The sequence below is a fragment of the Anticarsia gemmatalis genome, chromosome 2, assembly GCF_050436995.1.
Source record: "Anticarsia gemmatalis isolate Benzon Research Colony breed Stoneville strain chromosome 2, ilAntGemm2 primary, whole genome shotgun sequence".
In the NCBI taxonomy this organism is placed as follows: Eukaryota; Metazoa; Arthropoda; class Insecta; order Lepidoptera; family Erebidae; genus Anticarsia; species Anticarsia gemmatalis.
In genome coordinates this window covers 10,546,618-10,573,086 of record NC_134746.1, presented here as the reverse complement: position 1 = coordinate 10,573,086, position 26,469 = coordinate 10,546,618, and the positions used below count along the sequence as shown (strand labels likewise).

Genomic DNA, 26,469 nt, shown 5'->3' with positions numbered 1-26,469 from the left:
TAGCAAAAATCGATGGTACACGTTTTAAAAAATCCGCCCAGGAGCTTTGACACTGTTTCTGAGATTTGTCAGTTGGAGTTTTTCAGGATTTTACATTTATGGTTATAAATAAAACAATGAATTGAAATAAATATGTATTTATAGTTACTATACGCATGTATAAAACAAATAACGCTGCACAGGATAGATCACAAAGAAAGCTTACAGTTTCAGATCTCAAGATTAATACAGTCATAATAAAACTCTTTGGTGTTAAAGGAATATTTTTTCGCTATTGTCAAGTTATGATAATGATGAAAGAATGAAACTACATTATGAGAATTTAAACAATTCTTTTGCTGATATGAGATGTCTTGAAATAGTAGAACAGTGGTCATGGTAGCAAATAATATAACTTTAATTTTAGTGAACAAACTAATTGTTATTCTAATTTTAAAACATTTTCCAAAACGTTAAAATCATTACCATAAAATTTTACGAGACAAAATATTATTTTGCATTTTACCATCATTTGTGCATTCTATTACTTTCAGTATAAAAATGTAACCCTAATCGTGAAATGCTAGCACCAAAAGCCTACAGATAATAAATAGGTACCTACTAGCAAAGCAACTATTCAGTAAACATCTATGCAAATTTAATAATGAATAAATAATTAGTTATTAGAAATAGATTACTAACTAAATTTGGACCTATTCCACCAAATCAGGAATGCTAGAGAAATGTTGACTTTAACTTTTATGTAGGTGCTACAGATGGAAATGGTCAGTAATATTATAAGATCTAGAAGTAGAATATTATTTGAAAGTTACTATGAAAGGTGTTATAGGCCCTTAATAGATTACTAGTGACATCTCAAGGTAACGTGCATTTTAACACAATTACGAGAACATATGCAACATTTAACTTCAATATACATATTTTTGCAGTTACATTACACTAAAATGTGTAAGAAGCACAATATTCATTTTAACGTTACAAAACCAATAAACCGTGCTTTTCTAAAGTTAACGAGTCATTGATTAATAACATAGAACTTGAGTTATGTTATGTTACCATTAGTTTTAATGGTCTTACTTAATGTTAAGAAATATGTATTACCAAAATATTAGATGTGAAGGTTAAATATGACTTCGTATTCAAAACTAAAAGCGACCTTTATATAAAATTGCGATCTAACAATGCACATTATTATAAATAATATCATATCGGCATCCTACATACTGCAGCAACAATGACTAGCTTTCATAACATTTGATCTGTGAAATGCACCTCATACAAATCCTACCTAATTCATTCGTACCCTCGATCTATGCCAATAACATCACAGTTCCAAGCTTCATTCAGTCAATAATTGGTTCTTATACTGGAATAGTTAGTATAGACTTATGATATTATGGTATTCGATAGCTTGACAACGGTTTGTATAACAAACCAGGCGGTAATAGGACAATATCAATAAGGAACAAATTGATTTTGGAAAAATGAAACTTTCATTAAATAACTTCATCCAAACTTTCCTTCCCGAGGTTACGACGCGACCATTGGGGCTTCATGGTTCCTTAAAAATATCATCTATAAAACACTTAACTCAGTCCTTGAAACGGAAGATGTCAATATTAAAATACATATAATTTAATCCACGACGTTTTGTGACACAAGTCTTATTGTACGAAGGACTCAGTTTAGCGGCAGACTTATAATTTTAAACAACATTTGGTGAGATTACAAAGCACGTTACAATATATTACGACAAAATGGAATGTGGCAGTGTTGCCTCTCGTTGTATACAATATTCGTCATAAACACATTCACACATTCAATACAATCGTTCGAGCGTCAGCGTCAACCTAAGCTATGGATGGAATGCTGTAATTGAGAAATCCGATTCGCTTTACACGTAACGTTAACTCATATTGCGCGGACAATACAAGGAAGTCTTTACTATCGGTGAACATAGAGTACAAGTGTAACTACATAAATATCATGATTACAATGAGTAATTGATAAGAGTATTCGAATCACGAAAATATAACATCATCAACGTCTCCTAGAAAAATACCATCAAAGCGACAATAGTTTAGGACTAGTCTGTTCACACACGTGTAGCGGTGCAGGTGAGATATAAACCTAGGGGGGTTTGTGTGGAGCGTGTAGTGGTGGTACACTCTACAGCCACGTGGGTGCTCTGGTGAGCGAGTACAGCGGCGGAGGCGGCTGCGTGGCGGCGGGCGCGGGCGCGGCGTCGGCCTCTGAGTCTGATTCCTCTGAAGACACGCGCTCGGCCGCGCTTAAAGCCACTCGCGCGTACTCGTCTGTGTCTATGCTCTTGCAGAAGTGAATCGCGTACCTGATAGATCAAAAATAGGTAATTTATGTCTTATTTGATTAGAATTAAGGTTTAAAAGAATAATATTTGTGTTGGTAAGTAATGTTGCAATTACCGAAGTTTCTCTCGTAACACAGACTTGCAGGAATATCTTGGCATCTTGAGAAGGAAGAAGCACGTGTAGCTTTCTGGCAAGAAGTGATCTGGCGGCTGATATTTATCTAGCACCTGCAATATGTTAAAACAACATTAGTAGTGTCACAACCAACACTTTCTAATAAATATGTTTTACTATAGTAATAACGAATAGTACAAAATTACCTGTAATACAAAGTCTCTTTGCCGTGGGTCCTGAGGCGCGCGCGGCAATCTCGTCCGTCCCCACACAAAACGTAGGAATAGCGCTCGCTCACTACCTGATAACTCTTCCATTACTTCCCAGAACCATTGTACTAATGGCGCATTTGGTTCGACACCTAAAAGATAAGAAAAATATAAGTTTGAATATATGCACGATACAACTGCAACACATGTTCAGTGTTCTCTCACGGCATGACTTATCTTTAAAACACAACAATTTAGTTATAGACTGTCTTATTATAATTATACAACGCTTATAATGCTCGGCATAGGTAATGCGTGTTTCGTCTTTCTTACTACTAGTCTCAAACTTGATCGCAAGAGACAATATATGGATTAACTAGCCCGAGCCTATTGCCCGTTTATTAATGAGTCTGAGAATGTGCTCCTAACGTAGTTTTGTTTAATCCATTTACCTTTGTAAGTAGCGGAAGCTCTGAGTGCGTGTACGGGAATGTCAGGCGAACCGCACACTAGCGTCTCAATCTCTGCCGCGTTGAAAAGCGCCAGTAGCGGCGCGGGTATCACTCGGGACATACCGTCACGTACCGCGCGCACTTGCTCGTCAAACTCGTGTAACCTGTGAAGACAAGATATGTATTTTTGATTAACTTAAATAAGGTGGCGCCACTTAGGCGACAGATGTTTTTTTTAAGTTGAAGATTTTTGCATTTGACCTATAGATTACTGAAATACATAACAATCCCATAAACCCGCTCTTAGCACTAGGCCTCGAGCGTAGCTGAAAATGTTAACAGGATTACTGTAAAACAAGTGGTAGTCAGAACCAAAACCAGAGTATTTTTCCATAACAAAATCCAAGGTGTTATGTACCTGTAGTGTAAAGCCAGTTGCACATATTCATCTTTATTGTCGGGTGTGACACGCTTGTGTCGGGTAGACAAAGGCACCTCGTGGCCCGCCGCAGACGGGATCGAGAATGGAAGCTCCAGATTTTGCAGTTCCTGTATTAAGATAGTAAACATTTGTAATAAAAATCCACGCATTTCAGTGACAAATTAATAAAATGACTTATATTGTGAATTTTTTTTAACCCATTACCAAATATGGTCGCCAAGGATGGTCACACAAAACCTTTAAGAAAACAATCCCAGCGAGCGAACTACGAGTAAATCTGTAAACGGCATTTGGACTATTACTGGGTAAAATATAACAAGTCTTAGGTATTATAATAACAAATGTATCTGAATTATTCTTACTTTGTTATTGGGCGTCATATCTCTGATACACAAGAGCGCCGGTAGGAAGTCCTTGTCGACCTCGGCCAAGTCTTGCGGTCGTAGCGGCTGTCCTGCTAGCTGGCGCCACACGCCCTCCGCTAACGACAGCGAGAGCGGGGATCCGGTACGAATAGCGATGCCCATTAGCACACCTGGATATACAAATATTGAAAAAGATTTTTATTATTATCTTGTTTATAAACAACCTTGGTATGAAGGTACTAATAAGATACTAATAAATGATATGTTGACGATTCCCAGTTTAAGACAATACAAAGATGTAGACAATAAAAGACTGTAGTAGTGAAATCTAGTTCGCCACAAGAACCACAAGTGCGCTGCCGATTGACACACACTACAAGTTACGTAAACATAATTAAGACAAAGGATGTATATTATTGAAATTCATACCAAGAAATCGGAAGCAGTTAAGATGTAGAGGTGTGTTCGCAGTAGGGTTGAGTAAGAAGGCATCTCTTGATGCGCCGGCGTCGCCTCGTCCGTTGGGCGTAGCCATTAATAGTGGAAGGGAACCGTTCTGTAGTTCCTCGCACATTTCTGCTATACTCTCGCTGTACCCACCGCCGCAGTCATCCACACTCTCACCTGTAAAATAGCATTATAAGCTCCATTTTTATCCTAATTACTGTGATTTTTGTCGAATTCAGGTATTCATAAACTAAAAGTACAGCCACTGTTTATCAAGTGACCATCTGAACATCTTACCAAGACATCAGCTATTTAAAATAAAGACAAGCGTGATTAAGCGAATTTGCAATATAAAGGTTATGTCAGTTCACGAAAAATTTAAAACGTCCCAAAAAGGTGAAACAAGAACTATAAAGTCTATAAAAATAATGTTTAAGGTTGCAACATTGTTCTATTTGTTCTTCACTCACCAACAAACTTGACCTTCCACACTCTATGTGGTAGCGCGAGCGCGTCCTGCGTGAGTGCGGGCAAGCGCGCTACCATCTGTCCGAACACGCTGCGCATGCCGGCTGGGCCCGCCAGCCCCGTGCCGCCGCGCCGCGCCCGCCTGGCTGCTACCCGAGATAGTTCTACTACAGGCCCGTGTTGACGCTCGCGGACCATTGTTGCCATTATCGCCTATTAGAATTTCATAAAAACATTTCCGTTGAATAAAATATAGAAGTTTATATTTTAAACAACAGTTCTATATGTGTCTCAAGCAATTAACGGTACAGAGTGAAAATTATATTTCATTCGCACTATGTAGATATGCTTGTATGAACTATATAGCAAGGAAATACAAATTCAAAAACTATTAGATTGTTTTAATCCTATTTTAACAAAACTGATGCATTTTACAATTCTCAGGAGGCTTACCTTTCTAAATGCCGCTTCCTTGACGTTATAGAACAGTAAAGTCCTAAGCTGGTCTAAGGGTCCCTCCAAAATCAGTAGTGGTAAGTTCGGACACACTAATTCAGAGAATTGATGTAAAAGTACCTGGTAAAAGAAAAGTATACAATTATAATCCTGAATGAAATATTCCTAGCTACATAAGAGAGAAAAAGAGAAAATTTATTTCATGAAATGTGTTAGTTTGTTGTTTAATAAATAGACTGAAATTTTGCATACCAATCTATTGCAAATGAGTTGCGGCGTCAAATCTCTTAGGACATGACACTCTAGAGGCGGCGCCGGCGGTGGTCGCGGGGCACGAGGCGCCTCTACACACAGAGCCACTGTATGAGCGCTGCCACATGCCACTTTCGTCACACGTTTACCCTGAAACAAGGAACCATAAAGTCCAATTTTGCAAAACAACTTACGTTTAAACTGAAAGTTGTCCCTAGTTCTTCTTCGGTAGTGCAATTTCTTACACTGGGTACCGTCAAATAGTGATAGGTTTGCATAAAAAATGACTTGACAAAAATAGTTCTACCGAAACACACCAGAGGGCTGATCAAATTTTCATGCAACATTTTTTGACAGACTCACATATAGATAGCCCAAAGTGTGGGAAATCTTACTAGATTGGTGCACGTTTACGTTGTAATCTCATAATATTTTACATAAGATGCATACCTGTAAAGCCATCAGGAGTCTCGGTCGTTGAGCTGCCAGCGTGGTGCCGTCTCCGAGCTGACCTTCATCATTGTCACCCCACGTGTACACCTCGCCGTTATCCGTACACGCCACGCAGTGAAGACTACCTATGAAAAAATATTTTAACTATTAGTAAAACTGTTGTGTGGTCAAATATAGTACAGTACGAAATACTTTAAATTATGTATTTAAAACACCGTAAGATAATTTACCTGTAGCGATAGAGACAATCGTCTTTCCTTGCATGCCCGTGACACGCATTGGTCGTCGCACGTGTTCGTAACTACCGTGTCCGAGTCTATGATAGTCACCTTTGCCCCTGTTATAAACACAAAACATTAAGTAATCATCGACAGCTTTTTAGACCATTAAAATAATTAATAATAAAGAATTTAAAATTAAAATTAGGACAATATATTACCAAGTATAAACACTTCCGCACTGACACAGCGCTACAGAGAATTGGGATCCACATTCCACTTTGATTACGCGCAGTCCTTTCAGACAGTCTATCCGCATTGGTAGTTTGCAACCTTCTGAACCACCTCGACCTGACAAACCAAAATACAGATATTTCATTATTATATTACTCGTGAGATACAGATTCTAACTCTAACATACTGATATATTGAAACTGTTTATTGTATAGAATACATAATTATAGTGGATTACCTAATTTCCCATAGTCACCGTCTCCCCACGACCAGACATTGTCATCATCTGTAATACACAGGGTCTGTGCGTCTCCTGATCCACAAGCAACATCTATCACTCTGTAAGATGATAACGCCTCTACCTAAAATAATAAAAATATTAGACAGTTGCACTATCATGTGATGTAGCAACGCTTGCTTACGTCAACCGTATTATTTTTTACGTATTGTGCGTAACGGCTAGATTTAAACACAAAAAGCCAAATTGAGAACCGCACTGTAATCGGTCACCAGACCCTAACTTTGACTTTGACTCACTGTAATTTCCCTTTCCCAAGTATCTAAGTAGACTGCTCTTAATAAAAAACAACTAACCATCTTCGGTACAAGTTGATCTTCCGAGTCACCATGTCCCAGTCGTCCGTAGCGTCCTTTGCCCCACGTATAAATACGTCCACGCGCCGTAAGACAAGCAGAGTGAGCGCCACCACACGCTATCGCTACCACTTCTAGTCCTGAGAGTGCTGTTATTAGCTTTGGTCGATCGTAACTCCTAGAAGAAAAAGCAAGTAATTTTATGAAGTGCTTAGTTTGACAAAGTACATTTTCTATATTAATAAAGTTACAATTTTAGACTTCAGATTCTATATACCCAATAACATACGCAGATGGGTCTCTAATTCTCTAACGATAATAAAACATATCGAAAGGTCTTTGACTAAAAGCTTTATAGGTGAAATAGATAGGTATACTTACACTCTGTTTCCATGTCCCAATTTGCCATCTTCACCCTCACCCCAGCTGTATACGTCACCATCAACCGAAAGAGCCAAACAATGCTTGCCTCCTGAATTGCAAGCGACCTGGCAACAACAAAATATAAGTTTAATTAACATCTTTACATTGAACAAAAGCATATAAAGTATTCAATATTTTAGTTTTGTACCTTAGTAATGAAGACATGTTGTATAGACGCCAATAAAGTTGGCTGTGAGACAGAATCTATGCCACCGATGCCTAGGCGACCGCCTGCACCATAACCTAATGGAAAGAAAAAACATGCTATAGTATAGAGGAACCAGTTAACATTAAGTTGAATTGGAAAATAGAACGTGAAAGTTTACAATTGTAAACTAGCTAATAAGTTTTGAAAACGTGGGCGTTCACATTTCAGTGGCATTGATAGTACAACTTCAACGTGCTAAAAACTACTTACCTGTAGCATAAACTTTGCCATCAGGTGTGACAGCGAACAACGTCTGTTCGCCTCCCACTAGTTGAACGGGGTTGAGTGCAGCAAGCGCGTGGCATGGCGTCGGTGTCCGTACTTTAGCACCCTCTACACCGCCGAGTTGACCGCGGTGGTTGTGGCCCCAGCCGTACACAGCACAGCCTCGGGATCCGCCGCCCCACCAACCACACCAGTCTTCTGGGCGCCTGGTAGGATGTTACGATTGATATGCAAAACTTAATCTTAATAAATGTTCTTTAAAATTCTTGTGTTCTTACTTGTGCGACCCTTTTTTTTTAAACGTCTCTTACTTAGTAGAATTTAAGCTTGCTTATAATGTCCTCTAAAGACGACTATTCATCAAGAAATATTTCTGATAAAAATTGAAACAGTATACAATATTCTCTGAAGTAACTTATAAAGTAAGACAAGATCACACTTACTTATTAACCCAATGCAACAACTGTTCATCATGTTGTCTAGTAAACTTGGTGTTATCTTCCCACGGGTAATAAGACTCGCTGGTTGCCTCATCACTATTGTACACTCCTAAATCGGCCAGTCTTTTCCTAACGTCGGATAAGAACGGCATAGGCATGGCTACTCGCCGTATGAGAGCGTCTGCCGTTCTCATACAAAGACAGTAGCGTTTGAACCAAGCCCAGCGTGCGGCTTCGGGGCCGTTGCATACTCGTGAGTCCAGACGGAGACCGCATGCTAACCAGGCAAGCTCCTGTTGATAAAAAATGTGAGATGGATATCAATATTACACCTATATTATATGTATTTTTTATAGTTCTAATGTATAGGTGCCAAAATGGATTTCTTCTTTTTATCTTAGTCTTACATAATGGTGTGATGGACTCTGAACTATCTGCCTTTTTGAGCTATAAGGAGGAGAGTCACCAACCGTAATTTTCTATGGTCCGACTGGCAGAACCATAGAAATAAGAGTTATCACTATTGTCTAGATATAAAAACCAACAAGAATAAACATTTTTATACCTACAATAAAAATAGCACCGAGTGAATAGCGTACAATATTTACCTTAAGATAATGCGTGTGTAACAGATGCGTGGGTGTACGCAGCGCGGGTTCCTCGTGGTCGTACTGCGCGTGTAACAGCTGAGGCAGATGCGCCAGCGCGGGCGGCGCCGCCGTGCTGGGGTCACCGCCCGCGCCGCCACACCCGCCACCACTGCACACCACGCCGCGGAGACGTCGTACGCACCATACACGGGCACGCCACGCTACGAATGTTATATTACAGTAAAAACACATTTTTTCTCACAGTTATCAAATCAGACAGACAGAATCAGAAATTTGAAAATAAAACACAAACAAACTCATCCCGCGATAAACAGTTTGGTACATTCATACCATTTATTGCATTTGCAGAAGAGAAAAAAATATGTGCTTGGTGTGATTGGCCAATCAAACACTTTCAACTCTTCATTAGTTCAGTATAAAATAGTATAGCATGTATATTTCTCGTCTTTAATAACTTACATAATGTAGGCATCTGCGCACATATAGCTAACGCTTGAGCTAATCGAGGTGCTAGCTGATGATCCGTAGAAATAGCTGCCAGTAACGGACCGTCGAGCAAGCGCCACGCCAATTCCACTGACGGACAGGACAGCACGTAGCGATCTGAACCGATCTCCTAGGAAAGAGAGAAAGGAATAAACATTTTTTTCACGATATGTATCTGCTTTATTAAAGTGAGAAATGTTACGTACTGTGAGTGAATGCGACGGCAATATAGGAAGAGCAGTAAACCTCCAACCCCATCCATTGACGGAACCGTCGCTTGTGAATCTCCAACGGAGTTCGTCACCTACAAACAAATATTAGTGTATCTATTACTGTAACTGTTTTATCTTTGTCAATAGCTCTCCTTTTTCTTTTTAAAAATGACATGCATTAATTGGCTTAATCAGTCTACATTTAATAAGTTATTTTTGATATAATATTATTTATGAACTGTTCTCACCATTAACTACAATTTCTTGTGCCCAATCAGTGGGCTCGCGTCCGGAGCGTGTGGCGAGCACGCGGCCTGTACTATCTGATATAGTCAGTGGGTCATTCCGCCGCTCTGTCGAACAGCCTTGTTCGAATACCACACGAAGAGATGAGGCGCCGGGGATTTTTACTACACCTATGGGGTAAAATATGTGTTAGAGATATGTATGAGTCTTGTTATTGCAGTCTCTCCAAATAATAAATCTAGTAAAGGTAAGTTTCTAGTAGCATAAATAAGTAAATTTAATAGCAACTAGATTGAAGACATGTTCTTACGATTTTATTATCGTATCGTATTTTAGTATCGCAGTCACCGTAGTAGCCCATCTACTTAAGCACTAGCAAAAATCTATTCTGACAATTTTTGTATACAAAGTAGGTTTCTAGTAAAAAGTATTTACCTGATATATCAGTATCATCAGCGTAAGGGTGTGGACTGTCAACGGTTACTGGTTGCGGGGGTGCTCTGCCTCCACCTGCTGCAGCTTCTTCCAGTTCACATACGCACACTTCCACTACCATGTCCGCCACTGCTGGTTTACTTGCACATAACGCTGAACAAAACAAGAACAACAAAAACAATAAAAATATAACATAACACACATAACATACGAGAGAATCAAAATGAAATTGTTCGAAACAGTTAAAATCTCTAGTGACTATAAGATTGGGTAACGAGAATTCTTACAGTATACTTTCATATCGAATACGAATAGACTGACATTTAAGATTACTTTATCAAAATGAGTTTCTTCAAAACATGTCAAGAAAATGTGGAATCGACTTTTCACGATACACTCATTAATGGTAGACAATGGACTTACCCATTAGAACATCAGTAATAATTTTGACAGCATTATTTGCATCTGGTATTCTGCCTGCTGCGGCAAGTTTTAATAAATCCACTAGGGCCCTTGCATCTGATTCGCCGAGTTGTGAAGTAAACTCATCAAGCACCAACTGAAAAATATCACAAAATAATATAACGATATTATGAAAGAACGTTTCTATAACAAAATTAAATTCGTTATTATTATTACCTTAGGAGCTTCCGCTTGTTGTACAGTCATAGTAGCCGCGGCTACGGACACGGCGCTTGATGACATAACCGCCGAATGTCGGGACGATATGGAACCGCTTAAGGGACTGCTCGCTCCACTCTATTTACAGACATTTTAAAATTATTCACAGCCTCCTGATTTAATATCTCACATCAGGAAAGTTTTTATTTATACCATTAACCATCGGAAGCCTTCAAAAAGATACGCACATCCATACCAATAATACAAATATGAAAAATTTACACGTCCCTAATCGGGGCAGGAAGACAGAGCACAGACAATTTTAAAGACCGAGCATGCCCATCCACCTAAATGTTACGATTAATCTTTATATATATAATTCTTCTGTAAGTGTGTATGTCACTGAACTTCTCTTAAACGACTGGACCGATTTTGCTGAAATTTTTTGTGCGTGTTCAAGGGGATCTGAGAATGGTTTAGATTCACAATTTTGTCCGCTGGACAATGTTTTTTTAATTAATTTTTAATTTATTAGACAGGACAACGTCTGTCGGGTCCGCTAGTTGATATATAAAATGCAATCTCATTACACTGACTGGCAAAGTGGCTCTGTCAGCGGGCGCCTCCCCTCCTCCGGTACGAGCGTCTGCTTCGGCGTCTTCGTCTTCAGTATCGATGGTAGGTACGACTGGGGCGGCAGTGGAGCAAGCTTCATGTGCACGTAGTGCTTCTACTAGTAGATTGCGCGCCTGGTCATTTGAAAAACATCATTATATTATGTTTCTTCTTATTTGAGTATAATACCAAACATAAATCTAATGCAGTATTATTAGAACACGTTAAAAAAATCATGTGTCATGCTAAAAGTCGCAACTCAAAGATTACTATTGTAAAAAAAAGATACTCGATTCGAGCAATCACGTCGATTGGTCATATAGTGCCCCAATTTTTCAAACAGGAAGATCAAAATTAACACTTCGAATTATGATTAATGTAGATATTTTTATATACCTGTGTTATATGTAATGCTAGTAATATTAATGACAACGCATGTTGAACTGCTACAGGCGGCTCCAGTGCTAAGGCAGCTACTGCTAACGATGGACGTGGACCTTGCGGCTCTTCAACTACCGACTCCTCAGAATATAGACCTGTTGAAAATACACCGTTTTGAACGAATTTCTAAGCTATTTTATTGTTTGATTAAGGCAAAGTTTATTTAGAGCTTACAAACCCTACTGTTGACAAAACAATTAGTTACGAAGAGAAGATACGTCTTTATTGTGTATTTTTAAGTTTGAACCGTTAAGAACGTATTGCAGAAGTTTTTTGTTAAATATAATTATCACTTATACAAGAAATAAGAACGTTTGTTATCACAAAATTTTGCTCACCAAGACTCTGTGCTCCTAATGGATCTTTCAAACAAGGGAACGGGAGCGGTGCGATATGGGGTGACTGAGCATCAGCTTGTAAAGCGGCCGGTCGTAACGACCACGCGGCTGAATGTGATGAACCCGCTGCCGCGCGCTGTACTCCCTCTACACCTGCGACGAGCGCTGGACGACGGTTCACGCAGGTCGTGCCGTTGCCTTGCTGGCCGTGGTCGTTGTCACCCCAAGCCCACACCTATGACGAACAAAATGATTATTGAAGTGCTTAATTTTAGACATTTTCTTTCACATGTGATATTTGTAATAAGCGCATTTAGCCCTTGGATTTTCGACGTAACAGAAATAATAAAAAATACATTGTTTCAAGCGTTAATCAGTTCTTCAGCATTCCAGAAACTAAAAATGGATTATTTCGTCATTCTGTTATAATGACAAACAGTAAATGTAGTCAGATAATCTACAGCACTAAATCTAAAAACACTAGTCGTTGATATCAGACAGTAGTAAAATTTTGATTTATACCAGTTATATTAATCGCCAAGAGACCAAAGAAGTAAATGTATGTTACCTGATGTTCGCTAGTAACTGCAAGACAATGGAGAGCACCAACTGCAACGTGTATAACTCTTCTGCCGCGCAGCGCTTCAACAAGAGTTGGTCTACGAACATGCGCGTCACAACCGTGTCCCAGTCGGAAGTAATCTCCTTTGCCCCATGTCCAAACCTGACGAAAGCAGTAAAGTTTTAAAGTATGTTTCATCAACTCTTGCAGACAACATAATAATGCACATAGCTCTGACAGAATAAGAAATATAGATATATAATAGAAAGTCACTTTAATGATGTTTAACAGTTTTTATGTGTCCAGGATCGATGTGTGTTTAAAATCTTATTCTATCCTACTAATGTCATAAATAAAAAGTCTGTGAAGATGTATGCATGTCTGTTACTCTTTACCGTAAGATACGGAATGGGTTTAAAAAAAATAACAACATATATAGAATTGTTTTTAACCAGAAAAGACTTTCCACGCAGACAAAATCGCAGGCAGCCGCTAGGGTAATCAATAGCTAGTGTAATATTAAGCTATATACATACCTCGCCATCCCTCGTAAGAGCCAAACTGAACTGCGCCCCACATTCCACCTGAATCACACCCAGTGTATTCAACCTTTCTATGTTCATAGGTACAGCACACCCGTCCGAGCCGCCCCGACCTGGTTCAAAGCAAGCTGGTGTTACTTTCATAGTCATATCTGTTTCTTCCACTTAATGATATACAAGCAAAGAGCATGGAGGTGATTAATATCGACAATAAAGCAAGGACCAGCAGGTTCGCTCAATATATTCACTAACATCTAAAGACTGAGCATGCAATATGAAAATGCAAAGATTTTGAAAGCTACTAGGACAAGATATTTTTGGGAACATATTTTAGGAGGAAAACATAGTAATGGGATCAGTTTGTCTGTCTGCTTTTCTCTTTTCTCAAATTGAAGTCATTTATTCTCAACTCAGGGCCTAAAAAGGAGGGTAGTTTTTCTTTAAAATGGTTACATACAGTAGTTCGAAATAAATATACAACTATTTATGGTTTTATATACATTTTCTTTTTATAAAAGGGTTATTGCCAAGTCCAGATCAGTCAAAGCTTTAGTAGATGACTCCAATCCATAGTCATAGAGGTGTATATTAATTGCATTCACTGTCAAACATGACATTACATACCCAATTTGCCGAAATCTCCGTCTCCCCACGAGAATACTTTGCCGCAAGCAGTTAAAGCTAAAGTTTGAGCATCGCGGGAACCGCACGCCACTTGGATTACTCTAAAGCTGGATAGAGCTTCCACCTAGAACATTATGCAATACGTCAATCCCATAGATTATAATAAAAATATATAATTTCAAAATCTGTTTTGCTAGTATTCAAGTTTAAAATAGGAAAATCGACGATGAAAATTTTAAATAGTCTTAATTTTCACTTCAAATCCCCTTGTGGATCCTCTCTCCAAAGGATAAGAACGAAAGACGACGTCGTTTGCTATGTCTTCGTCACCCGCAGTCCGTTTACGTCTATTGTATTTACTTCACACGTTCCAATATCTGCTATATTCAATCACACAAAATTTTACGATAACAAGCTCTAAATAAAAGACTTACCATTTTAGGAGACAACTGCGTCATATCATCGCCATGTCCGAGCCTGCCATACTCTCCAAGGCCCCACGTATACAGATGTCCGCGAGCGGTCACACACGCACTGTGCGCTGAACCACACGCGATGCTAATAACACGCTCTCCAGACAACGACTCTATTAGGCGAGGCACTTCTAATGTGATGCGGTTACCGTGGCCCAGTTTGCCGTCTTCGCCTTCACCCCAAGAATACACCTAAAAATAATTATTAGTATTAGTAGAGAAGTGATGAAAAGAAAAAACAATATATTTAGACAGAGTGTGTCAACTGCACGCATATCGTCAAATCCACCCAGGGTACGCTGATTTTGATTAAATTTCGCCTTTGCCCAGTGAAAAAGCCACGACTCGTCTTTATGCAATGCACGACATACAGTTACATAGTGTGTACACCAAAATATCAAGATTAAGGCTTACCTTGCCATCAGCAGTAAGTGCTAGTGCGTGCTTTCCACCAGAATGAACGGCGACGCGACGCACGAGTACGTGAGCGAGGTACGGGTTCGCACGAGGACTAGATACGTTATTACTGTGGCCCAGTCCTAACCGCCCATTGGTGCCTTCACCACACGCGTATAACTAAACAAGAAAAAATATTATATTTCTATATTTAAAGCAAGATATAAGAAATCAAAGAAGCTTAAATGATTTTCCATCACATTGACTGAATGCAAATAGATTTAATAATGCATATAATGTAATGTATATAATGTAATGTGTAATGAGTTATAAACAATAAACTTACTTTTCCATCATGAGACACAATGAAGAGGGTCTTAGATCCACCAGCAATGTGTACGGGACGCAGAGCACTGAGGCTTGGCGAAAATACGGGCACTTTTACTTTGGAACCTTTTACACCGCCGAGCTGATCTTTGTCGTTTAGACCCCACACATATACCTGCAGGAAAATAAATCAAGTTACTTCAAAATGTACAGTGAAATATGAACCTTACTGCTAGTAAATTATGGATCAATATTTCTTACCTTAGGAGAGTCACTAGGCAAAGCCGGTGGGTTATTATCAGCCGAAACAGCTCCCGTTAGGTTATCTTTTTCCATCCAGTCTTCAGCTACAAAGTTCATACTCTGGAAATACAAATATAATCAAAACTCATTCTTATAAAAATATTCCCAAAGTTCAAATTAGCGCACTCACCTGTAGAATTTCAGTGTAAAGTGGGTTTGGTCTGAACCCAGTGATGTAGAGTCCGTGCACCCGACAGTCTGCGTTTACGTTTCGGTTTTGTTTAATACTGATTTCTATGCAGGCGTAATACTGTAACAAGAAAAACAATTTTGTTATAAACATTGTAAAAAAAAATGTAGTCGTACAAATATGTTACGTATGGTTAATAAAATATATATTTGTTTCCGGTTTTAGTTTATTTTATATGTAATATCCCGCGCCACAAGGTGAACTCGGTACGGCCTTTCTATGATTCGTGAAGATGTGATTGGTCAAGCACTCGTTGTTAATTAATTAATTTATTTATTACCACCTTACACGATAGCATCGACTCACTATTTTATTTTCACCACAAACGAATGTCAACCATTTGTGCTAAAACAGTTAATTGCTTTAATATATTCGTAGGTACAAACAAACCTGTTTGCAATCGGCGAGCAGTTGTATCTGTTGTAAGTGCGGTGGGTGAGTCGGCAGTCGATCCCGCTGATGCGGGTGATGGGGCGGGTGTGGCGCGTGGGGCGGGTGTGGGGCGCATGGCACTGCTGCCAGCGGTGCGAGCGCTGCGTCGTCAAACGTAGCGCCCGCGCGCACGGCGAGTGCACAAGGACCGTGAGCTCCACCGCACACGCCTAGACCGAGACGTCTTACGCGAACTCCACTACGCATTTCTACTCGGATCCAGTGCTACAAAAGTAAAAAAGCAGTATGATAGTTGAGTGTTCCATTTTTGTCACTAATAAAACTAAGTATAAATTATAGTATTATCGATAAGTCTCACTAAAGGGACACTATTTTCATAGAAATTGACAAGAAAAACTTGTGTTGTCTTTATAAGTATGTAGGTAACAATGTTTTTCTTTTATAATCTGGTTTGATAGAGTTATCAGTGAAGTATTTCAAACTTCACATTTAAACCGTACCTGTCCGTTACCACTAGAGCTTTGCCAGTAAGTATGAGGCTGTGAGTCAAGTAGTCGTCGAGCACCGGCGCCGGGGCGGCATGATGACACGCGTACAGCTCGTACAGCACCTCGCCATCCGACTGCCGTACCACCCGCGCTTTCACCCCATTCAGCTAAGGAATAATAAATAAGAATATTAATTTCCATAACCTACAAAAAATACTATTTGTAAATCGAATAATAAAATCTAGGACCGCTGTATGTCTTGAATACGTCCGTTCTTAACGTATAGAGCGACCTAGTTGTAGGTACGCATTCAAAGCATTTAAAAACAATTTCCTAAAAGAGCACTTACATTGATCGGTAACAAGCTCCATCTCACTGACTTGCCCCGTCCATCCCGGTTGTTGAGGAAAGTCCACAGTCAAGTCACGTCCATTACTTGATATTGCTGCAAGACATACGCATGAAATAAATAAAATATACGAATGCATGTTGTAAAGAAAATGACTTTGTTTACATGTACGTACATGTTACAGTGCCCACGCTAGTATGATCAATACAACCCCACTTGTATCGTGGTTGTGTGACGGCAGCACGTACTCGTACGCGGTCACCGATCGCGAACGGCGGCGTGCCCGAAACTACTTCTGCGTGCATTGCGCGCACGCCAAACACACGACCTAGACCACGCCATTCCACCTGCGCAATGTATTTAAATATTTAAAAAAATACCGTTAAAACAGTGTGTTTATATTTGTTTGAATTATAAGTGTATACGTTTTGTCAAGTGGTCGGATAAATATGTCAGTAGTAGATTATTATTTTAAAAGTTCCGGTATTCATTATCTGTTTTAATGGATTAAAACAGATAGACAGACAGTATTTTTTCTTAGATAGTTTAAGAACTGAGAGCATCGTCGACAATAATTATTATTAAAATTGAAATTGAAAAAATTTAAAATTAAAAAAGAATTACGATGCGCAAATTAAGAACAATATTTACATAACTCTGAAGATAATGCAATGAGAGTATTGTGTGTGGCAGTGTGGATGAGTAGCCCTATAAATATTACAAGTGAAGGCATAGGTATTCAGGTTAAACATAAGAAGGGTTTACTAAATAAATCTTACATGCAAAAAAACATTTTGTTTTATGTCGCGTTCAACTTTTTGTACTTGTCCAACGTCGCCTAATGCAACCTGAAAAACAACAAAAAAAGGTTCTAGACTAGTAATAAATCATACCACTAACAAATTGAATGAACAGTTGAAAATACTTTAGCGTATTACGTACGGGTTCAATGGCCTTACAACAGCGTACAGTCATTCCTGGAGTGATGACGTCAGACAAGTACTGTCCGTATTCTTCTTCGGACGCGAAACAACTGCGCCACCTATACGGTGTATGTTTCTTTTCTGGTTTAGGTATGTGTGGTCTCATTTCAAATACAGAATCGTCCATTCCTTGTTGAGGTAGTTCTAGTAAGTAAGCCACTAACGATTCTACTGAAGGTAAGCTTGTACCACCTGCAAGGAACGATTAAGTCTAAGCACCTGCTATTTATTTAAATGAATATTTCAGTAGTGTGATTTTCTACAGCCATTACTATCGAAAGTATGCAATTTAAAATGACATGAAGAAAATAGTTCTTGTGAACTACGCTAGGGGCGCTAAACTAATGAGTTCACACAAAATCGATAGTCAATAGTAGTAGGAAACCAGGACAGTAAAAGAGATAATTTGAGGCAAAAGACACGTACCTAATGCTTGTATAGCAGCGTATACTGCATGTCTTGAAAAGCCCATTTCTATAACTTGCTGCACTTGCGATGAATTAGCCCACGTGTTGAGATCTTTTCTTGCTATAATTAATATTAGAAATACTTTTTATAAAAGAACGATGTAAATGGCGGTTAAGTCAATGGTTTACTTACAGAGTGAAGCCGATGCGGTGCTCGTAGATGGACCCATAGATAATTGCATAACATTACTCTTGTCTATGATTGGCATTTCTGGTGGCGATTCATGGTCTCTATCGTCACCTGCGGGGTTTATGTATAACGTCATACCACTTTACTTAGCATAATAATCCACTTAAAAAAATTAAAAGTATCCGATTTGAGATCTCCGTACCCGTTGCACGTGTGCCGCAAGTGGTACGTGCTTGTTGCACGCGCAATTAAATTACAAACAGATTTTTGTGATGGACAATATAAAAAAATTCTAGCTCTACAAAGTTACTGTCGAGATGATAATTAACTATCAAATACAACTTAACAAATGAGTGAATAACAGAACAGAATCAGTACTTTTCTCACCATTAACATGTGCAGCTAACTGTTGTACTATAGTGAGAGCGGCCGCCTCTAGTTCGCGTGGTGTATGCGACGCTGCGAGAGGACTGGGTCGAGTTGCGAGCGCTAGAAGCCGGCGAAGTAAAGTTCCTTCCGTCCCTAGCGTTGTACCTCTGTCTATATTACCTGGATAAAAATTAATAGGCTTTTATAGGCTTATTTAGAATAATAAGAACTGTTTTCGAAGAAGCCGTAAGAAAATAAGTAGTAACATAAAAAGTTACAAAGAACGGTTTTAATTATTGGACTTACCCGCATTATCTGGTGGTTGCATCAAAACTTTACGGAGTCGCGTGCGAGTTGTCAACAAACCACGTACGGCGCAAAGTGTCAATAGTTCCATCTGTTGTTTTCTTAGCCCGTATACGTCAATTTCAGCTAAAAGAAAACAAAATACCTTTTCCAAAACTAGGGCGATAAAACATTTAACCAAACAAGAAATCTTTTTGTGATTTTTTTGGTTAAACGAGGAGAGTGATGCATTTTGCCGAGACGAAGATGTACCATTCTCCATAGGCACACGTATACCCACGTTTGTGTGTTTGTGTACGCAACAGATACACGATACTTTTAGCCAGTAAAAAAATCTATACAAAATAATGCAACATTTAGCAATCATACCAGGTAAATGATGTGGATGCATCGGCGAAGCTTGCGGTCCAGCACCAAGTAACGCAGCACACACTCGCAAAGCACTCTCTCCTCCCGTCAACGGTTGTGCCAATCGTTCACATTCAGCACTCTGGATACCGCCCAACTCACACTAGAAAAAGCAACCTTAATAACTTACAGTCAAGGAACATATTTATGTACAAAAAAACGGGAATTATTTCATATCATTGTTTCAGAAAGCATCATAACAATCATTGTTGCGTAGCGGTGTTTTAATCATTAGTAAACCTGCACCCTGTGTTAGGCAAAAAGTTAGTATTTTAGTATAGTTAGTATTAGTGTAGTTAAAATAAAGCTATTTTATAACTGTCTATCGGCCGTCTTCAATAAGCAATCTTGAGTCATGCCTTACTTAATTTAAAGATGGGAAGATTATGTCTTAGTCACAGAGTTTTTTATTTGTCTGTCAACACTCAACAGGGCTAAATAATAATGGACAATAACAAAAACATTTAAGCAACTTAGCAATCTAGAAAGCTCTGACTATCTCTTTTCAGTTTCAGTTTATTGAAAATGGCCGTAGATTTCAACAAGAAGTTAAGTATTAGTAGTTAGTTGAACTGTTACGTTGATAAATTACCTTAGTACTAGTATTGTCCTCATGTATCAGTGTTATCTTTGCTCTAGGGGAGAGCTGCGTGACGATGGCGTTGCGAGGCGGTGATCCGGCTGTCACTCGCTGTCCTAGTCTTATTCGCCATTCGACTCCACCGACGACGCCAAGAGCACCAGCTGTATTAGATAATATTATATTTGAGGATTTACACTAGTTTTCAAAGCGAAAATGTAAGTGCACGTATACGCACTCGATTGACACGTAATGTACACAGTACGAGTTTTTTTAATCCGTTACTGTCCAATTGCTGGGCAAAGCTCTCCTCACGAACGAGAGAGGGGTTAGGCCTTGAACCCACCACGCTGGCCAAGGTTAGGAAGAAAATGTATTTAACAACTTTTAGGCATAGGAGCAGATTATAATTTAATTATTTATAATACGAGCCTGTAATAACATAGTGTAATGTACTGAAATAATATAAAATAAGCTAGTTATCAGAATCAGGGGCATTTATTAGTGATTGTACTTACCTATGAGACAACTTTCAAGACTAGGTGGCGTAGGTTTCATAGTTTGCGTCATATCTTGTTGACTCGTATGCGGCCACCAATGCCAGTCGCTTGTCACCTGTTACAAAAACAATTATTTTTTTCTTAATACCTCGCTTACTGAGCAAAAAATGACTGCATGTAGTCTCAATGCTTCAGAAATGTAAAATATTACGACCTATTATAAAAATACACGTACCATTTGTGCTGCAAGTTGCAGCTTGTCAAGCAACAATGTAGTTAACGGCATGTGCCACTGAGGCGCGGTGTGTAGCTGCCGTAATAACGTCACAAGCGCCGCGCATGTCCCACCCGTGTAGCTTGCCGTAGCTGGCGCACGCCATCTGTTGTCTGCACAAGAAAATTGTTGATTATGTTATGACTTATGAGTAAAGCAAGTCCAGCCAGAACTGTAAAGTGTGTTTGTTACATTTAAAGAAGATTATTAACGCCCAAAAAGCTACGAAAATCTTTATCTTTAAAGCACTTATTCTTCAGAAACTTAATATTATACTATATGTCAAACAGTAACGATGTTAGACTGCCATGTCTTTTTAATTGAAGAGATTTTACGTACCGACTTCCTCTTCCTCAGTATTAGCTGAAATCAGGTGATGGTTAGGTTTGAACGCGGGATCCCACGAATGAGTCTCTAGCCAGAGTCTTCCAATCAAAGCTAATAGTTGAGCGCCCACTGTCCGTCGCCATTCAGCCGCGCCGTTGTGTTCTACGAGCACTCGACGAAGTAACCATAAGGCTTGAATCTATAGTAACCACAAAGACACTGGTAGTTTAGTTATAGTTATCTATTCAATGGATCTTTACAAATAATTATTTTATCCGTTGTCACAAAGTTTGTTTTGATTATGACATAGTTCACACGTTTGTAATGGTCCAATGGTGATAATTATGTGATTCATTAGTTTCACTTACTTGTAAATAAACGAGATCTTGTGTAATAGGCTTGTCCGCAGCCGAGATAATACTGTAGCAAAGTTCGAACCACGAGTCGGTGCAGAGAGATATCCGCATTTCGGGGCTCTGTGCACTCGCTATACGAACAAAACACATACATATAAATAACAAAATAACCATGAAAATATGTAACTCCAACTTTATACCAGTTTACAAATGCTTACCTCTTGCAAGAGCAAGTGCAGTATGATAATGTGCAGCAAAGGCAGTAGGCGGGGGCGTGGCGTGCGCATGCGCAAGCGTGAGGAGGCGGCGCTGAAGGGCGGCGACGTTGCGACGCGCCACGCCCCCTATCCCCGCTCGTGCTCCGCCCGCACCCGCACACAGTACACGTATAGCGCCCGTACACGCCCACCGCACTTCGCTAACCGGCCACCATTCCACGTTGGGTTCTACCACTAAAATACATAAAATTGAAATGAGTAATACAATGAAAAATTTTTACACTTTAATATTTTCTTTGCAAACTTCTGCATATTAAAATATAGAAAGGAAGACACTTACCAGGTCCATGAACAGTTTCGTCAACAGAGGGCGGTGGTGATGGCGTGCGGGCTAGCTTAAGATCATATTTGCCCTCTTTGCCCATACGATAAGAATTGGTTCCCCCCGCATCCCACGCAACACGTACCCACCCATCTTCTCCAAGCTCTCCTATGACACGACCTTCGCCACCTGGCACGCCATCCTACACAAAGAAATAAAAGATAATATAAGGCGCGAAAATTTTGTTGTAAAATGAACTTTGTGAAGGTATTCATAACGTTGCTTTTGCCATGACCAACAGGAAATTGTGTGCTACCTGATCGCCCCATTTCCAATCTTTGCCTCGTACTACTCTAGTGCCGATCTTCATTAGGGACGCTAGTTCAGGACCAGACAAAGATGCACCGCGAGCGCGAGCACCTAGACGTTCGTCTTCAAATATGATCAAACAATCCGCTGCAAAAAGAAAAAAGATTTGATTCAGCATCTACAGTTAAACAGAAACTTATCGAGTCACAAATAACAATGTATTTTAAAATAATAGTTATGAACGATAACGGATTTATAAGTTAACTTACACTTTGACTTCAATCCATTAGAGATTAGTGAAGTCAATTGCGAGGTATCGCCTCCAATTTGTTTCAATAATGTGAGGCACGAGCTCAGAGCACCGCCGTTGATCAGCTGTTCTAATTCAGGACCCTGACATCCTTCTATGAGAAGAGACAGTAGAGTAATAAGGAACCTGCAATACGCAACGATTGTTAGTACTCAATTTAATATATTTAATACGAATACAATAAAGCACATGGTAATTTTGTTTGCTTTAACGCTATAAAGTTACTAGTGAGAATTGAAAAAGTGTTTGAATGATAACCATTTCCACCAGGAAACTTACCCTACGCTTTCATATCGAAAAATTACAGTAACGACTATTTACGGAGTAATTGCAATATATTCTAGTGAAAGCGCAGGTCGTAAGTACTAAACATAATGTGAACTAACCTGGCTCTAGAAGGTCTATTCAACAACGCATGAGCACCATAATTAGCACTCATCTTCAAAGGCAACGCCTGACTCTGCTCGCCTTCCAACACGCGTGCCTTCAACTCGATCAATACAAAATCCATCAGCTTCGATCGTTCTAACATCACCATGTATTTCGTATAAGGTATCACAGACTCTATGCCAGTTAGCGGCGGGATCAGTGGCATAGTTGGCTTCATAGATACATAAGGTACTGAGTCCGCCATACACCCACCGAGAAGACCGGACAAAGCCCCGTATTTAATACTGTCAGACATTGTTTGCGTTGAATGCAAAATGCTATTGATCATACTATATCCGTTTCTTCTCATTTCTGCTCTTTGCACCTGAAATTGTACCGTATTTATATGTCGTATTTTACTCATTATTTTAAAGAACTGTACTGACTTTAAAACACATGGTATGGAGATCAAAATGTAATACCTGACAATACAATGCTCTCCTAAGTATATCTATATCACAAGGTTCCTCAGTCATAACGAAGTCTATAATAGCTATAGTCAGACTTTGTTGCTCCGAAGTCACTTCCTCCAATAACCAGTATAAGTCTGAAATAAATAAAAAAATAGTCAAGTTATTCATCACTGTATAAAGAGATCTGAATCTTTAAAATCATATTTTATTTTACCTTTTTCTTCACAAGCGAGTCTAGAGACCCACGCATTAACAAACTTATTTCTTTCCGAATTATCGTCATCCTTTTCTTCATCAGCCAAAATCAAATCAGTCTTGATATCATCAGCCAGCAACATGACTTGCTTTTCGCTCTCCATCGATTCTTTCAGTATCGAGTTCTCGGTAATATCGTTAATAGAGCTAATCGATATCTCATTTGTCGGAGTCTTATCTTCGTTGTCTCTGTCTAGAATGTCGTCTCTTTCATTCACTTTATCACCACGCCCTTCGTTTTTCATATCATCGTAATTCGATGCGTTCTTCAAGTCCTTTTCTAAAGGCTTATCCTTAACTTTAATGGTAACTTTGGATCTATTTGTCAGTTCTTTTGGAAGAGCAGGTTCGTTGTTTGTTCTGGAAGTTTCGATGACGATGCTTGGTGCGTCTTCGGGAGTTTTGTTGGAAGCATGTGCGATGGAAGATTTTATGAGAAGGGCATCGCCTTGTAAAAGGCTACCAGTTGCTTTAAGCATACTTTTACTAAGACTATTTTGTCTGTTTCTGAGATCTTTAGTGGTTTCAAAACTGAAAGAAAAGAAAATTATTAGTAGACGTTATATGTATACTTACCGCGACGCATTCTACAAGCTCGTAAATTTATACATATCAATAGCTAAACAGAAGTTATTACCATTTATTAAATCCGGGAGTTTTAGCAGCCTTCATCACCTTCTGGAATATTCTCTTAGCACTAGGTGGACGACGTGTTGGAGGACGTGAGTGTAGTGCTGCGACGGCCGGAGATATTGCCGCACGCACTTCATGCAGAAGGAAGCGCGCTCTTTCTAGTGGTGCTGCACAAACCTGTATTTGAAGAAATAAAATACAAATTATAAGATTACTTCCCCTAAAATAATAAATATGTATAACCCATTAATGTCTCACTGCTGGGCAAGGGTCTCCTCCCTTAATGAGGGAGAGGGAGGGTTAAGCATTGAGTCCATACTACACATAGGAGCTTAAACACCTAAGTCTGAGTGTCGATGACTTGATCTGCTTTATTTGATAAGAACAATGGCTGGGGTTTGCACTTTGCTGACTGACTGACTCAAGATAGGACAGTATAGTATATTGCAAAAAGAACTAGTTCGTCCCTCATACCTCTTTATAACCTCTTGAAAGTTGTTGCCTAGTTCTCATCAAAGTCCATTTACTTTGTTGAACTGCTTTCACGATTTCCGACATTGCTGGTGATAATTTCACTTCGCCTTTTTCCATTTCTAAAAAAAAGATAACAATATAAGTTTATGCTAGTTCATAGTTGTTTTAATTTTATAGGTAAAATAATTATTATTTGTTTTAATATTGTTTTTATTTACCAGCTGTGGCAGTGGCCAAGGCGTGTTCTTTCAAGCCAGAGTGGTATAAAAGGGATGCCAATAACGCCCGTCGCAGCTCTTCTAGCGGATGTTCAGGAGGGAAATGAGGGGCGCAACCCTCACGCCTTTCACACGCCCACCATAGATGTAAAGCGAGTGGATCCTAAAAAATAAAAAAGGATTAGTCTAACAATAATATATTAACTGTTACTATTTTATATTCTTTCTTAAGTGAGTTCACACTTGATCTGACATTTTGTCCGTATACGCACGTACACACTCATAATTTATGAGCTTATAATAAATAAACACTGAAAACATCACTTGTCAAAATCCTTAAGTAAGAATAATGTTAATATTATACCAATGTAAAGACTCTACTAACATGTAATTTAGGTTCAGCGAGTGCATGTAACAACGCCTCGGCTCTCGCAGCTGAGTTGAGAGAAGAAGCTACTTGTACGCGTGGAGGAGGTCGTGGTGGTCGACACGCTCGTGGTTGCAACGGCACTTCTCCCGCAGGACTATTGCCGCCAGTAGATGAACCACTACGGGCCTCGGCTTTCTCTTCTTCAAATGGATTTGTTAGTTGAGGCACCTGGGAAATTTATAACATGTTTAAGCTTCACCCCAGTAAATTCTCAAATTTTAAAAAGGGGAGAGAGTCTAGCAAAGTAGCAAGTATATTTTATGTTTCCGTAGAATGGGTATGTGGTTTCCCAAGCCGAAAATCGGCGTTCAAAGTTCAACTTAACATTTAAGAGGATTTTTTGGAGAATTTCTAGATACCGTATAGTGCACGGGATTCCCAGGGTGAAATGTGTAAGGCCGCTCCCTAATGGTTAAACCAATATAATGTTGTTACCTGTAGACCACCTCTCAGGAAGACTGCAGCAGCATAAGGAGCATCCCGCTCCGCTTGTTGTACCGGCAATGAGCGCGCTAGTCGAGCGCCGCATTGTGACAATCCTAATGATACGTTGAACGCGCACGTTGATAGTATATGATGTGCTCGGAGTGTTGATGTGCTTTCCTGTGGCAGATAACCGTTACTTTTGAAATTATGAGACAAGATTACCAACTATTTGAGCATTTGTGCAAACAAATCCTTAAATATTTTATTTGTGTAACGTGTTCACTATTTCATATTTGTCTTAAAACTGACTTCAATAAGCAATCATCATCACAACATATTGTAAACTAGAT

At 39.3% G+C, this 26,469-nt stretch overlaps 1 protein-coding gene across 4 annotated transcripts in view; it reads right to left on the bottom strand.

Moving 5' to 3' along the window:
- Window positions 1-104: 104 nt before the first annotated feature.
- The window catches only part of HERC2 (E3 ubiquitin-protein ligase HERC2), a 40,866-nt gene continuing 14,501 nt past the window's right edge, over window positions 105-26,469 (bottom strand). The window contains exons 25-89 of one of the 4 annotated variants that reach the window (XM_076131959.1): window positions 26,129-26,296; window positions 25,649-25,861; window positions 25,264-25,426; window positions 25,046-25,164; window positions 24,576-24,748; window positions 23,898-24,469; window positions 23,693-23,817; window positions 23,228-23,595; window positions 22,801-22,967; window positions 22,539-22,678; window positions 22,241-22,424; window positions 21,901-22,134; window positions 21,695-21,813; window positions 21,339-21,525; window positions 20,961-21,112; window positions 20,744-20,840; window positions 20,238-20,389; window positions 19,607-19,748; window positions 19,238-19,363; window positions 18,950-19,111; window positions 18,566-18,673; window positions 18,392-18,493; window positions 17,925-18,157; window positions 17,762-17,830; window positions 17,158-17,329; window positions 16,983-17,078; window positions 16,646-16,800; window positions 16,143-16,409; window positions 15,693-15,812; window positions 15,521-15,622; window positions 15,279-15,434; window positions 14,951-15,112; window positions 14,498-14,728; window positions 14,064-14,187; window positions 13,434-13,567; window positions 12,904-13,059; window positions 12,336-12,570; window positions 11,953-12,092; window positions 11,532-11,690; window positions 10,960-11,079; window positions 10,744-10,879; window positions 10,321-10,473; window positions 9,888-10,055; window positions 9,634-9,731; window positions 9,401-9,557; window positions 8,939-9,141; window positions 8,334-8,623; window positions 7,876-8,096; window positions 7,606-7,700; window positions 7,416-7,522; window positions 7,035-7,212; window positions 6,679-6,802; window positions 6,428-6,557; window positions 6,219-6,325; window positions 5,986-6,113; window positions 5,536-5,685; window positions 5,281-5,403; window positions 4,830-5,040; window positions 4,342-4,536; window positions 3,910-4,082; window positions 3,524-3,654; window positions 3,106-3,269; window positions 2,651-2,805; window positions 2,445-2,557; window positions 105-2,350 (exon numbers count right to left, since the gene is read on the bottom strand). In XM_076131959.1, coding sequence (XP_075988074.1) covers window positions 2,170-2,350; window positions 2,445-2,557; window positions 2,651-2,805; window positions 3,106-3,269; window positions 3,524-3,654; window positions 3,910-4,082; window positions 4,342-4,536; window positions 4,830-5,040; window positions 5,281-5,403; window positions 5,536-5,685; window positions 5,986-6,113; window positions 6,219-6,325; window positions 6,428-6,557; window positions 6,679-6,802; window positions 7,035-7,212; window positions 7,416-7,522; window positions 7,606-7,700; window positions 7,876-8,096; window positions 8,334-8,623; window positions 8,939-9,141; window positions 9,401-9,557; window positions 9,634-9,731; window positions 9,888-10,055; window positions 10,321-10,473; window positions 10,744-10,879; window positions 10,960-11,079; window positions 11,532-11,690; window positions 11,953-12,092; window positions 12,336-12,570; window positions 12,904-13,059; window positions 13,434-13,567; window positions 14,064-14,187; window positions 14,498-14,728; window positions 14,951-15,112; window positions 15,279-15,434; window positions 15,521-15,622; window positions 15,693-15,812; window positions 16,143-16,409; window positions 16,646-16,800; window positions 16,983-17,078; window positions 17,158-17,329; window positions 17,762-17,830; window positions 17,925-18,157; window positions 18,392-18,493; window positions 18,566-18,673; window positions 18,950-19,111; window positions 19,238-19,363; window positions 19,607-19,748; window positions 20,238-20,389; window positions 20,744-20,840; window positions 20,961-21,112; window positions 21,339-21,525; window positions 21,695-21,813; window positions 21,901-22,134; window positions 22,241-22,424; window positions 22,539-22,678; window positions 22,801-22,967; window positions 23,228-23,595; window positions 23,693-23,817; window positions 23,898-24,469; window positions 24,576-24,748; window positions 25,046-25,164; window positions 25,264-25,426; window positions 25,649-25,861; window positions 26,129-26,296 — 10,695 coding nt within the window. In that variant the 3' untranslated portion in view covers window positions 105-2,169. The remainder of the gene's footprint in view (window positions 2,351-2,444; window positions 2,558-2,650; window positions 2,806-3,105; window positions 3,270-3,523; window positions 3,655-3,909; window positions 4,083-4,341; window positions 4,537-4,829; window positions 5,041-5,280; window positions 5,404-5,535; window positions 5,686-5,985; window positions 6,114-6,218; window positions 6,326-6,427; window positions 6,558-6,678; window positions 6,803-7,034; window positions 7,213-7,415; window positions 7,523-7,605; window positions 7,701-7,875; window positions 8,097-8,333; window positions 8,624-8,938; window positions 9,142-9,400; window positions 9,558-9,633; window positions 9,732-9,887; window positions 10,056-10,320; window positions 10,474-10,743; window positions 10,880-10,959; window positions 11,080-11,531; window positions 11,691-11,952; window positions 12,093-12,335; window positions 12,571-12,903; window positions 13,060-13,433; window positions 13,568-14,063; window positions 14,188-14,497; window positions 14,729-14,950; window positions 15,113-15,278; window positions 15,435-15,520; window positions 15,623-15,692; window positions 15,813-16,142; window positions 16,410-16,645; window positions 16,801-16,982; window positions 17,079-17,157; window positions 17,330-17,761; window positions 17,831-17,924; window positions 18,158-18,391; window positions 18,494-18,565; window positions 18,674-18,949; window positions 19,112-19,237; window positions 19,364-19,606; window positions 19,749-20,237; window positions 20,390-20,743; window positions 20,841-20,960; window positions 21,113-21,338; window positions 21,526-21,694; window positions 21,814-21,900; window positions 22,135-22,240; window positions 22,425-22,538; window positions 22,679-22,800; window positions 22,968-23,227; window positions 23,596-23,692; window positions 23,818-23,897; window positions 24,470-24,575; window positions 24,749-25,045; window positions 25,165-25,263; window positions 25,427-25,648; window positions 25,862-26,128; window positions 26,297-26,469) is intronic. The other 3 variants (XM_076131965.1, XM_076131974.1, XM_076131983.1) reach the window with 3 other exon arrangements.